This window comes from Bos javanicus, chromosome 1 (assembly GCF_032452875.1).
Source record: "Bos javanicus breed banteng chromosome 1, ARS-OSU_banteng_1.0, whole genome shotgun sequence".
Taxonomy (NCBI): Eukaryota; Metazoa; Chordata; class Mammalia; order Artiodactyla; family Bovidae; genus Bos; species Bos javanicus.
This window is the reverse complement of record NC_083868.1, coordinates 35,695,189-35,709,459: the sequence shown is the minus strand read 5'-3', so window position 1 is coordinate 35,709,459 and position 14,271 is coordinate 35,695,189. Positions and strand designations below refer to the sequence as shown.

The window sequence follows — 14,271 nt, the reverse complement described above, 5'->3', positions numbered from 1 at the left end:
AGATAGAGCCATCTTTGTTGAAATACAAGTATTATGACATGATACTTTAATGACATGATACATTAATAAAACAATTTAATCGAAATTGTTTGACTTCACTTTTCTTAATTTTATGTAACTATGTGTACCATAACTGTCACTGTATATTAGAGAAGGAAAAATAAAGAAAATTAACTACCGCATATTTCACAGCCTGTTGTTAATGACCTATTAATATTTAAAGAGTTCTAAGCTATAATCCAAGAGCATCTAATGTTATACACTAGATTGTATAAAACAAAACTGTAACACTTTAAAATATATTAAGGTAAGAGGGAAAAGACAGTAAAATATTTTTTTCATATGAGATAATGGGTGTATCCTATAAAACAAATTTTCTTTAAAAACAATTCCTGTACTAAACTCATAGTTAATAATTTAATCTTCAAATAATTCAGAAGGAATAACATGAGAAAGGTTCGGAGACACTCTTAATGTTCTGAAGTCAAAGTTTATTTCCCATTAAATTTATTTCTTAGTAGGTCTGATTTCTTCCTAAGGTTACAAGCTCTTTAAGAGCAAGAAGTATATTTTATTTATTTACCTATTTGTATTCTCATTTTACTTCATATCAACAACTATACCAATATAGTAGTTAACTGTAATCTAAGGGAATACAAACATATATATACCAAAATGTGAAAGGATTTATCTTATAGCCATAATTCAACAGGTTCTTTAAAAATATGTAATAAAATTTATTGGTTATCAAGAAAGATGACTAATAATTTAACAATAAAATCTACTAGTTATCAAGAAAGATGGTTGACAATTTAACAATGGCAAAATCTGAGCTATGACAGATTTTATGACATTTTCTACAAAGGAAAAATGGAGTACTGAACTTCCAAACTGTGAATATGCAGGGATGTGCCTATGGTATGCTCTCTCAGTTAGTACTTGGACATGTCAGAAGGTTCCAGGGGCTGCCCCACCCACCATCTTCTCCTCACCCACATCCAGCACAACACTGAGAAAAGGCCACTCAGGCCAGCTCCACCCAGGGCATTAAAGCCTTTCAGGCTCTTCTTATTGAACAAAGTAACACATATGTATAAGAGTGATAAGATCACTGACTTAAATTTTGGACTTAAGAAGATACAAACAGACCTAAGGTCATTCTTTGGTTCCCAGTCAATAAGGTCTATCTGATTACCAAAGAAAAGAAAAACAGAGAGCGCCAAAATAAAAAGTGAAATATAAAAGGGTCTCCCATGTGATCTAGCTCACTAGAATTTTCTACTGGGTTTGAGGCTAAGCCTCAACTTGAATCATAGTTATTATTTCTAGACTCTGCTCATTTCCATACTGTTTGCACATCTGAGGATTAAATTACAAGCTGCAAATATGAAAAGTGAAAGTCGCTCATTACAAGCTGCAAATATGAAAAGTACAAGTCGCTCAGTCGTGTCCTACTCTTTGCGACCCCATGGACTGACTATACATGGACTATTCCAGTCCATGGAATTCTCTAGGCCAGAATACTGGAGTGGGTTGTCTTTCCCTTCTCCAGGGGATCTTCCGAACCTAGGGATCAAACCCAGATCTCCCGCATTGCAGGCGGATTCTTTACTTGCTGAGCCACAAGCGAAGCCCAAGAATACTGGAGGGGGTAGCCTATCCCTTCTCCAGCGAATCTTCCCCATCCAGGACTTGAGCCAGGGTCTCCTGCATTGTAGGCGGATTTTTTTTTACCAACTGAACTATCAGGAAAGCCCACTTTTTTCTTTTTTTTTTTTCATCCTTTCAAGTGCCTATGTTTTGAGAGAAGGGAGGGAGCTCAAGCTTGCAGTCAGGATTACTGTGCCTCAGGAGCACTAAAGCACAACTCACAGACTATACCACTCAGCTGTGTTTAAGCTGGTCTCCTAGACAGCACCGGCTCTACCATGTACTGGGTTTGCCACTTTACTGTAAGGTCATGATGGACTTTTTAACATTACCATATTGTCTGCTTTTAAATGTGTTTCTTCAGAGAAAAATCATTTTGATTTATGCAACTGTATTGCCTATCCTGAATCTGACGATCACATGGATTGAAAAAGGAGCACAAAATGCTTCCACATCCTGCTTTACCATCTCCATGAACTGGCTTTTGGGGATTAAGATCCAAGAGGAGAGCAAGTGTCCTCTTTGTATTTTATGTGCAAGGTCTGCAAGCTAGTATCAGAGGAAATAGTGGCACTGTGGCACTGCTAGAGTGGGTGAAGGAGTATTAGATAAACTCTGATCATGGCTATGAACAGAAGAGCTGGGAGCATGAGTTCAGCTAAAGCTGGCATGTGGAGCTCCACAATGAACAATAAAGGGGGATGGGGTACTGGCCATGTGAGGATATACCATCTCCTTAGGTTGATGAGGGAAAAAAAAAAAAAAAACTGCAAAAATGCTACAAACTCAAAGGTTAAGGGCTAAGAAAGAAATATTAATATTAGAGGTCAGTACCTAGAGAATACTGGCTTTGAAAATCAAATTTACAGAGGCAGAAGGACAATAACAGTGAGAGAGTGGGTGAGAAGAAATCAAAATTTGATAGGCAAAGCAAACTTGTTTCTCAGGCTTTGGACATAGTATATCAGAAATCTGAAAGAAAACGTATCACCTAAGTAACCAGTTTTAATACATGATGAAGAAAAAATAAAAACAAAAATAAACAACTATGGGAAACAGAAAGGAGAGTAGAGAATCATGCCACTCTGTACTTGGCCCAGACAGCCAGGGATTTGCTTAAAAACCAGGTTGAAGTTGAAAATCTCAGCGGGACTCACTTGATAGGAAAAGGTGGAACACTATGAAGAGACTAGGAGTCTAGCCCTATGGTAGCATAAAAAGAAGCAACAAGGAATGCTTTTCCCCCACCAGGAAAGTCTCAAAAGTAACTCAAGCCCTGAGGAACTCATTGAAATGAATTTGTTCATGATTGTTAAAATATCAGTGTTTTCAGGAATTTAAGGAAGGTTTTGAGATGTCACCTGTCAGCAGATCTTTGGGTCTCATGTGGGTCTCAAAGACACAGCCTTTAGCATGCTCATCAATAACAGCTTCAGAAAACTGCCAAGGGCGTTTTTCAGCTTAGATAAGTAAAGGAATGAGTGAAAGATCCTTTGAAAGAACAGTCTCACAGGATGGACTTGAAGGTAGAAAATGGTAGCATGAAAGGAAATACCAGCCTTTGGTATCATGTTTGGAATGGAGAAATGTAAAGGAAAGACATTTCATACAGAAATATCTGTTCCTGGGCTTCTGAAAGGGCTTCCTACTTTACTGTTCTCTATGCCTAGAAGGCTCAGGTACCTGGTCATCACATAACTATTTCTTTCTCAACACTGTGTTTTTCTCTCAAATGCCACATAAGTAGGAAAGTCTTTTCATCACCCAGGTAATCACTTCCCTCACAAACAACAGCAACAAAAACTGCAGTAATGAATTGGGGGGGAGGGTGGACAATTAAGGAAATTTGGAATTTCACTCCATATTAAATAATGCTATTGGGAGTTCCCAGGTGGTGCTAGTGGGAAAAAACACGCCTGCCAATGCAGGAGACATAAGAGACACAGTTTCAATCCCTGGGTCCGGAAGATCCCTTGGAGCAGGACGTGGCAGCCCACTCCAGTATTCTTGCCTGAAGAATCCCATGGACAGAGGAGCCAGGTGGGCTATAGTCCACGGGGTCGCAAACAGTCAGACACGACTGAGAGACTTACACTGTCACTTTCACTTCTGTACACTATTAACTTTTTTGAGAGTCATAATGGCATTGTGTTTGTACAGGTGAATATCCTATTCTGGGAAATATCTGCTGGATTGTCACAGTTGCATGATGTCTATAACTTACCCTAAATAATTCAACAACAGAAACCCACATATGCATACAAATGTACTCATAAAGACATACACACATAGAAAGGGAGAGAAAACAAATGTGGCATAATGTTAATAATTGGTACATTGAGGCAATGAGAAAATGGGTATTCACTGATATTCAGTGTCATTTCAACTTTTCTTCAGATCTGAAATTGTTCAAAAAAACAGAAAAGAAACAGTCTCTATTTCCTATAAATAAAATGTTGTAATACTTTTGCTCAGAAAAATGCTCAGAAGAGTACTGTGTTCGTGAATTCCTTATTCAATTATTTTTCTTTGGTGTGCCAAGAATTTAGGAACCAATCAGAAAGCAAAATTTGAGTTTTTAAATATTCAGGATAATAATCATTCTGGGAACACATACCATGCAAAGAAAGATCTGGGTACTGTAGGTAGCACCATGAGAATGCTGTAGTTTATCTGGAAGAAGGCACGGATATTTCTGAAAGGGATCTAATTTATGTAGATGATAAATTTTATCCCCTCTTGTGCTATCAAAAATGTGGCATCACAACTGACTCTTGACAGATTTATCCAACTTAGTCAAAATTTCACAAATTTTGAACTCTGGAAAATCAGCATACATAAACAGCACCCAGTAAGGCAAAGCCTAAGAAGCTTTGTTCCTCTACTGTCAGTAACAGTTCTCAAATTTTCTCTAAACTTGCACTAAGGTTCAGGGTTGGTGTGATAATATAGATGTAGACTACAGGATGCTCTGTATATGGATACTGGGAACACCGCTCTTGGTTAGTAAATGCCACTATTTTGGCATTTAGTCTCTAAACTCTAAACTGCTGTAGAGTCATTCTCATTAATGCTGAAGACTCTGCAACCATCCAAATGTGGAAAAACTTAAGAAAAGCATAATCCAACTTTGGAAGTTCGTGAAGATCTACTTTCATTCAGGAAAATACAAACAAGAAGATGTTAAAAAAAAAAAAAAAAGTGGGAAGGGGCACAAGGAGTGAGGTATTTAACACAGTTTGCAAGAGAGTTCCAGAAAAACATCTATTTCTGCTTTACTGACTATGCCAAACCCTTTGACTGTGTGGATCACAACAAACTGTGGAAAATTCTGAAAGAGATGGGAATAAGAGACCACATGACCTGCCTCTTGAGAAACCTGTATGAAGGTCAGGAAGCAACAGTTAGAGTTGGACATGGAACAACAGACTGGTTCCAAATAGGAAAAGGAGTACGTCAAGGCTGTATACTGTCACCCTACTTATTTAACTTCTATGCAGAGTACATCATGAGAAACTCTGGGCTGGAGGAAGCACAAGCTGGAATCAAGATTGCTGGTAGAAATATCAATAACCTCAGATATGCAGATGACACCACCCTTATGGAAGAAAGCAAGAAGAACTAAAGGGCCTCTTGATGAAAGTGAAAGAGGAGAGTGAAAAAGCTGGCTTAAAGCTCAACATTTAGAAAATGAAGATCATGGAATCTGGTCACATCACTTCATGGTAAATAGATGGGGAAACAGTGGAAACAGTGGCTGACTTTATTTTTCTGGGCTCCAAAATCACTGCAGATGGTGACTGCTGCCATGAAATTAAAAGACGCTTACTCCGTGGAAGGAAAGTTATGACCAACCTAGACAGCATATTCAAAAACAGAGACATTACTTTGCCAACAAAGGTCCATCTAGTCAAGGCTATGGTTTTTCCAGTGGTCATGTATGGATGTGAGAGTTGGACTATAAAGAAAGCTGAACACCGAAGAATTGATGCTTTTGAACTGTGGTGTTGGAGAAGACTCTTGAGAGTCCCTTGGACTGCAAGGAGATCCAACCAGTCCATCCTAAAGGAGATCAGTCCTGGATGTTCATTGGAAGGACTGATGTTGAAGCTGAAACTCCAATACTTTGGCCACCTGATATGAAGAGCTGACTCATTTGAAAAGACCTTGATGCTAGAAAAGATTGAGGGCAGGAGGAGAAGGGGACAACAGAGGATGAGATGGTTGGATTGCATCACCGACTCGATGGACATGGGTTTGAGTGAACTCCGGAGTTGGTGATGGACAGGGAGGCCTGGCGTGCTGTGGTTCATGGGGTCACAAAGAGTCGGACACGATTGAGTGACTGAACTGAATTGAACTGAGGTGGCACTGAAGAAGAATTTCTAGAGAAAGAAAAAAACCTGTTCAAATTAGCTACAGGAAGAAAAAAAGAGAACTCTACACATAAAGGTATCATAACTAAAAAAACATCAGAGTGAGAAAGAGTATGATATATACAGATGAATATGAGAAGGGTTCTTAGTGAAATGACATGGCTAGTAAGGAAGACAAGGAACAGATCAAGCATGGCACTCACTCGATCCTTTCATGCTAGAGACTCAAGAAATGGATTTACAGTGAGGAGCAGCATAGTGAGGAGTAGCATGGTAAGGGAGAAGGCAATGCCACCCCACTCCAGTACTCTTGCCTGGAAAATCCCATGGACGGAGGAGCCTGGTAGGCTGCAGTCCGTGGGGTCACTGAGGGTCAGGCACGACTGAGCAACTTCACTTTCACTTTTCACTTTCATGCACTGGAGAAGGAAATGGCAACCCACTCCAGTGTTCTTGCCTGGAGAATCCCAGGGACGGGGGAGCCTGGTGGGCTGCTGTCTATGGGGTCGCACAGAGTCAGACACGACTGAAGTGACTTAGCAGCAGCATAGTAAGATTTGGAGTTCATATATATATATCAATCACATAGGCAACTTTACAGATGAATGATTTACAGGCTATGAAGCTACAAGAAGGAAATGCAGAAAAATGATGTAAGAAAGTTTAAGATAAATGGGACCTGAATGAGAAAAAGAAAGATCATATGTGACAAACATTTAAGAGACAAAAGGAGGACTTGGTAATTAATTAAAGGTAGAGGGCAAAATCAAGGACTGCTACACATCGGAAGATGAAAACCCAGGAAAAGAACTGACTTGAAGGAGATGGTGATGAATTCTTTTTGGGACCTCTTTTAATTTGAGGTACTCTGGGACATCAAGGTGGAGATACTTAGGAAACTATTAGATATACTGATCTGAAACTCAGAAAAATATATCTAAAGATACACAATTGGGATACATCAGCACTTAGGTTATAACTAAAATAAGAGTTTAGATAAGATCATGTAGGGAGAAAATGTACGGTTAGAATAATGGTAATCCAAGATGGAACCAAGCAAAACACTAACATTTAAAGGCAAGGTTAAAATAAGAAAAGAAGGAAGAAAGAAAAGAAAAACATAAAAGGAAAAGGAGTAGTCAGAAGAATTTGTGGAAAATGAAGACAGTGTTATGTCATGCAAACCAAAAGAGAATTTCAAGGAAAAAATTATTATCAAAATCAAATGCAAAACATAGCCTAAGAGATGATCACTAAAAATGGGATTCAGTGATCTAGAAGTCACTGATGATCTTAGCAAGATCTCATTTATTACATGAGATGTAAATCAAACTGCTGTACAATGGTGGGTGGGGGGACGTCAGAGAAGTAGAGAAGTGGGGATAGGAGACATCACCACTCCTTTGAGAGATTTAGATGAAGAGTAAAATGAATTGGAAAATACTTCCTAAGAAAACGTTGGGTTAAGGGAAAATATTTCCACTAAGAAAATTTTGGCTTATAGACAAAAGGTATGCCTTACATGGTATCTACCAAATGCTGAGAATTCCTTGTACTTAGCAAGAACAGCAAAATTAAATTGTGCCGCAGGCTTTTCAATAAGAAACAAACAACAATGATAATGCTCAAAGAGAGAAAGTCATGTCTCTGTCACCTAGTAGCTGAATGATCCTGGGCAAGTTACTTAGTCCTTTGCGTCTCAGTTTCCTCATCTATAAAATGGAGATGACAATAGTGCTTATAGGTTTTGTTAAGAATTAAATAAGATACAGATACAATATGCTAACACAGTGTGCTGGCTTAGACTAGCACCTCAAATTTGTCTTTGTTGAGGATAACAGACAAAAAGTATATCGCACTTAAAGACCTTCACTTTTTAACAGGCATATTTAGCTGTGCATTCACAAGTCCTCATGGCATCTTGACTTACAGGTTCATAATTAGATTAAAAAAATAGGTCACCATTAGTCCACTTAGGGAAAAAATACAAAAGGAAAACAAAACAAAAACATATATGCATGTATATGTACATATATATACATATATATATACAAGTAGTTTCAGTTGTGTCTGACTCTTCATGACCCTATGGGCCATAGTCCGCCAGGCTCCTCTGTTGATGGAGTCTCTCCAGGCAAGAATACCAGAGTGGGTTGCCATGACCTCTTCCAGATGATCTTCCTGACCCAGGGATCGAACCCACATCTCTCACATCTTCTGCATTGCAGGCGGATTCTTTACCGCTGAGCTACTGGGGAAGGCCTATATAATGTGTGTGTGTGTGTGTGTGTGTGTGTGTGTGTGTATAATGTGTGTGTGTGTGTGTGTATACATATATATATATATATCTTATAAGTCAGTAAAAGGAAAACCAAGTAGTCAACTGTAATTTCAAATTCAAAAGAATCTTTCTCTTCCTCAGCACTGAGCTACAATTCTCATTAATTTCTGTAACAAAGTATACACTGCAGAGACTTGTTCATCTTTGTGTCAAAAATGAATTAAACATAACTCTGAATAGTAATAAGTGCTGTAATGTTTTCTCCCCTTTTAATTTACATATGCAGTATTCTTTAATGATATTGTATGCAACTCTTCTAGCCAATCCAAAGAGACAAGAAAGATTCAATTATTCTCCAGCTCTATAAGTAGTTACATATTTTTCTTATATATCAGAATTTCATTACTGCCGAAACAGGTAAAAAGACAGCATGTAGTAAAAGATCTTATGATCAATAATCAACGATTCTGAGGATCTGGCAGATATGCATAAGAATACGTTCACTTTCAAAATATATAGCCTCATTACTGCTAAGATGAATGCTGTCACCTTTTAAACAAAACATCTTTTTTTTTTTTCTGAGAAAATAAAGAATAAAAGCATCAGCAAATCTCCAGATCAAAATAATGAAAGTACAGATCTACAATTAAGATGTCATTAAGTGATCTCAATTGACATGATAATTTAAGAAAACATCAAGTATGCAGTTTGCTGGTTATAGTGAAATGTACATAGTGGTCAAATTTATATTCAGAAATTTCACACTCAGATCTTTAAGTCAGTAGATAGTTCCTTCCAAAAGTCCTTAAGATTTTTTTCTTGCAAGTAAGTCTATTTAGCAAAAACATCATTTCTTGGATGAATTAACTCAGCTGCAAATAAGTATACAGTTAAACATGCTCACTGCACATCCTCATTGTCTTTTTTTTTTTTCTGCTCTATACTTCAAGTACAATTGTCACTGGATTGCCAAAAGCACCAGGAAGCACAGCACTGAGAATATAGAACTGATTTTTATGTCTTTGTAATTTGACAGACATCAAGCAATTAGAGCTAGGACGTTTCGCTTTTAATGTTAATTTAAAAATTTTAATTTGTAATATCATAGTAAGAAGATGCAACCCTTTACCTCTGTACAATTCTCACTCTATGAGACTTAAATAACCAAAAAAAAAAAAAAACCTCCCCCCCCCCGGAGTACTATACAATAACTGAAAACCATAATGTTGGTACTGAACACTGAAAAAATAAAGTGTCATGTTAAAGATTAACATTCTCAGGTAAAATACACACAAAACTCATTTCACATAATTGTATTACTTCCTATCCAAACTTGATAGTTATTGCAAGTATTTTAAGTGGTATTTCTCAGTTAATAAAAAGTCAATTTCACCCACTCAGAATAACCAAAAATTATTATTATGTATCACACAGTATTATGCTGTGTGACAAATTAGGGGTAAAAAGACATGTGCTGAAGTAAAAGGCAGTGCGGAGGGTAAAGATCCTCTCTCTGTCATCCTCCAAAAAATAACTGTGGCAGCACTGCAACAGTCAATACAAAGGAACGAAGGAGTTACCCCACGTCTGGATTGAGCACCCTGTTTGTACCAATCACTGTCTAGCTACCACTGCTCCTTTTGTGGCAGTTAGACCCTTACAAAGAAGTGATTCTTTGAACCAGCAACAACCTAGACTCAACATGTAATGAGAAACACGATTTCTAAATAATTTGAATCAATTTGATTCCTGGTAAAGTCAATGAAAATATCAAGGCTAACTAAACAGCTATATAAGCATTTATGATAATCATTGCTTACAAACACCAATTTGTATATTCCTGTATTCACTTTTTCCCCTTAAAATGACATTGAGTTAAATGTCTGAGGCAATGCAAGCATATTAAAACGTAAGTGTCTATGCAGATAATGCAAACCACATTTCTTACTTTAGACAGCAAGATATTTATACGAGACAGAAGTCAACTATGAAAACGAAATCCAGGTACCTCCCTTGGATTTCTTTTATTTTTCTACTGGTGTCAGTCAAGAAGCATTTATTTCACATCTCTGTTGATGGTGTGTTCCCAGGGCAAGACTGGTCCAGACCAAGTTCATTTGGTAACTGGAGCCTATTACACCCTCCCCCCACGTCAACACAGGTTTCCGGTTTGGATGCTCCCAAGTAGTACAGCTCCAAACTGAAGGAGCAGTAAACACTCAGAGGAAACCAACAAGAAATTCATCAAATCACCAAATCTAATGACACTCAAGGGTCAACCGCATCCTGCCTCCAGGAAATGCTCAGGATACAGCTGAAGGAGAAACCTGGGGACGGGGCGGGGCTGTTAAGGATCGTGTTATCAGAGAGAGGAAGCCAGACTGCCCAGGTGAGACTGAGGTAGGGCGAGTCCGAAGAGACAGGGAAGTGGAAAAGTGACGCACGAAGGCGGTCACCTGTGGGGCCACTTGATCCAGCCCCGCCCCCAGGGACAGCAACAAGAGTCAAGGCCGGAAGTCCCCCAAATAAGCCTGGGAAACGCAGAGCTAGGCCTTTTCAGCCAGGCACGGAACTCACCATCCACGGTTTTCTTCTTGAAGAGGGACGCCATGGTCAGGGACCGCACCCGGGCAGCCCGGCTCGGCCCAATCCGGCCCGCGAGTGAGAAAGAACAAGGAGGGATATGACAGACCCTCGAAAGGTTCGGGATGGCGGAGCGGATGGACAATTGAAGAGGGCGGGGTCTGCAGTCAGGACCCGCGGAGAGCGGGTATCCGCGAAGCCTGCCGCAGCCGAGTTGCCCGGAGCTCAGGTGACCGCGAACTAAGACACTTTTTGGAGAAGTCACTTCTAGGCGGCGCCTGCGCGGTTTGCGCATGCGCCTGCGCACTGCGGCGCCTGAAGCCGCGGCCGCTGCCCTCACTTCAGCGGCTGCCCACTCTCCAGCTTGCTGGGGTCCTGGCGCCAGGAGTGATGCGCCGCTAGCGATGTTAGCAGTACTTGGGGGATCGCGGGCAGGGTCAGGTGGCTTCTAGGTCCGGGTTCCACGCTGAATGCAGACAGAGATGATCCTTAACGCTCTCCGTGCCCACCAAGAAGCTGGAAGTAGGGGTCCCCAGAATCCTAGGACAAGCGTGGGTCGTCCTGGAACCAGTTGATTAATGACCATCCCCTTGCTGTCTGTATCAAGCCTTTCATAAGTGCAGGGGCTGATGATAATGCTGAGGTCCGTGCCCTGGTGGTGTTTGTCTTGGGAGTTTTCCGCGGTGACTGGCTCAGCAATCTCCCCGACGCCCACCCGCGCAGCCCCCTGCCGGACCCAAGGCGCTCACTGCGGCCCTGGGCCCGGGGCTCCTATCACCCGGTGTGGGTCTCCAGGGATCCGGTTTCTAGGCTTGGAAGTGGCCGGGAGAAGGGTGGGGAGCAGCCTTCTTAATGCAGTGTTTTTTGTTTAGTGCTCTTGACTGGAAACAAAAAGAAATCCACACACATTTGTTGTACACCGGTTTAAATGTCTCCAACTCTGTTTTTTAATATCTCAGTTTCTTGCAGTTGATCAAGAAAAATTTATGGCTACACTGTGAACCTATTAGAATGTTTCATACCTGTATATTGGTGTTCACTGTGGAACAAAAGCTTTATATTATGTACAAGGAAAAGCATAAAGAATTATTTAAAGAATCCTTCTGTGTATAAGCATAAATATGGGAAATATTATGTTTGGATCGAGATCTTAAATTCATTGTTCATTTTTGTGTGTGTATGTGTCCCTCTCCCTCCTTCCCTCCTTTCCCCGCTTTCAGTCTCTGTGTGTTTGTATTTGTACACATCTCTGTTTAATATATTACTTTGCTATTTATAATTTTAATTTTGCATTGAACACTTTTTCTCCCAATCTGTTAGTGCTTTAAGTAACACTGCCTTCCACAGGATGAAAATAATAGTACTTTTTTCCAAAGATGTGATTTCTGATAGGAAGACACCTCAATAACAGTATCAGTATTATCAATCACCTCTGGTTTTATGAATTATGTCTCAAGGATTTTTAAGTATTTGAGGTAGTCAGATTTCCCCGACTCTTTGCAACCCCATGGTCTATACAGTCCATGGAATTCTCTAGGCCAGAATACTGGAGTGGGTAGCCTTTCCCTTCTCCAGGGGATCTTCCCAACCCAGGGATTGAACCCAGGCCTCCTGCATTGAAGGCAGATTCTTTACTAGCTGAGTCACAAGGGAAGCCCTCCTCATTTATTCCCCTGTAGAATCCCAGGGATGGGGGAGGCAGGTGGGCTGCCATCTATGGGGTTGCACAGAGTCGGACATGACTGAAGCGACTTAGCAGCAGCAGCAGCAGCAGATACATCAAAGCCCTCAGGGCTAACTGTTCTTCCTGCCGTTGCTACTAAAATTTAGCTGAGAATCTGCTCAGGAAAACTTTCTTTTCTCAGGAAAAGCATAATTGTAAAGAAATGGGAAAAAAGGTAAGCAGGACACAGTCTGTGCATCCAAGGCCTGGCCTTTCCTGGAGTAAGCTCTATGGCAAAGAGGCAGTTTACCCTGGGTGCCTGTTGTAATGAATGGCATTGAGTAGTGCTTGAATGCCTGAGAGGCAATAAGCTGTTATGTGTGTAGTGATCCTGTTCTTCCCTGCTGCAGTCACCCTTGTTTTATTACTCCTACACAATCCCCCCCACTGACCCAATTGTAACAGTTGGGAAAATGCCAAAATACTTAGCAGCAACCATATGGAAGACCTTCCAAAAGTGCACAGCAGGAGCTCAAGATGGGGTTTCTTCATTACAATAAAGACAAAATAGAGATGTGTAGTATTTAAACCCAGCACTGGAATAGCGTCATTCTCCCCTAGTTTGAAGCAAGCTGATAGCTGGATAAGCAAACTGGAATCTATTCTGATTAGTTGGTGGCCAAACTGTACCTGGTTATATTTTATAGATCACTCAGAGAAGGAAATGGCAACCCACTCCAGTATTCTTGCCTGGAGAATCCCATGGACAGAGGAGCCTGGCAGGCTACAGTCCATGGGGCTGCAAGAGTCAGACACGACTTAGAGACTAAACCACCACCACCACCTTATTGAAGGGCATGTATGCTTAAATATAACTTAGATTTAGGACACCGAGGAGTCATAGAGGCTTCCCTGATAGCTCAGTTGGTAAAGAATCCTCCTGCAATGCAGGAGACCCCAGTTCGATTCCTGGATCGGGAACATCCACTGAAGAAGGGATAGGCTACCCACTCCAGTATTCTTAGGCTTCCCTTGTGGCTCAGCTACCCACTCCCAGTATTCTGGCCTGGAGAATTCCATGGACTTCATAGTCCATAGGGTCGAAAAGAGTGGGACATGACTGAGAGACTTTCACTTTCAAGGAGTCATAAAGTAGAACACTAGGTATTTTTCATTTCTTTAAAACCAACATTATCACATACAAACTCACTGAATTAACAAGAAACATGCATAGTGGACAGAGAAAACTTTCTAATGTTACTTTTAAATCTTAAGAAATAATGATTTATTATCCTATGGTGATTATGACCCAATACTAGTCTTCCAAATTATTCATTGAAAAATATTTGTTATATTCCTAATGACACGTACCATGTTATGTGTTGGGGACATACTATGAAGAAACAAGTTGTGTTCCTCCACCATTTTCTCTTCCACCTTCCTACCAGGTATTTCATCTCTTATCGTTCACTTATTACACTCCAACTCCAATTCCCATATGTGGAATTTTTTTTTCCACACGAAGCAGTTCTCCAACATCATCTGGGTGTCCTACAATTCAACTCAGTTCCAACAATTCCAACACTATTTACTCAGAGATAGCATCAGATCCCAAAAGATTCCACCACCCACCCCCCTTAGGTGCCAGTTGCAAGTCCAGATTGTTAACTGTGCCTCTAAACAACCAGCTATAAACTAGATGTTCCTATAACCCACCC

General features: G+C 40.3%; 1 protein-coding gene across 1 annotated transcript in view; it reads right to left on the bottom strand.

Moving 5' to 3' along the window:
* The window catches only part of CHMP2B (charged multivesicular body protein 2B), a 34,128-nt gene extending 22,802 nt beyond the window's left edge, over positions 1-11,326 (bottom strand). The window contains exon 1 of the mRNA XM_061432925.1: positions 10,885-11,326. Coding sequence (XP_061288909.1) covers positions 10,885-11,185 — 301 coding nt within the window. The 5' untranslated portion in view covers positions 11,186-11,326. The remainder of the gene's footprint in view (positions 1-10,884) is intronic.
* Between the last annotated feature and the right edge of the window lie 2,945 nt (positions 11,327-14,271).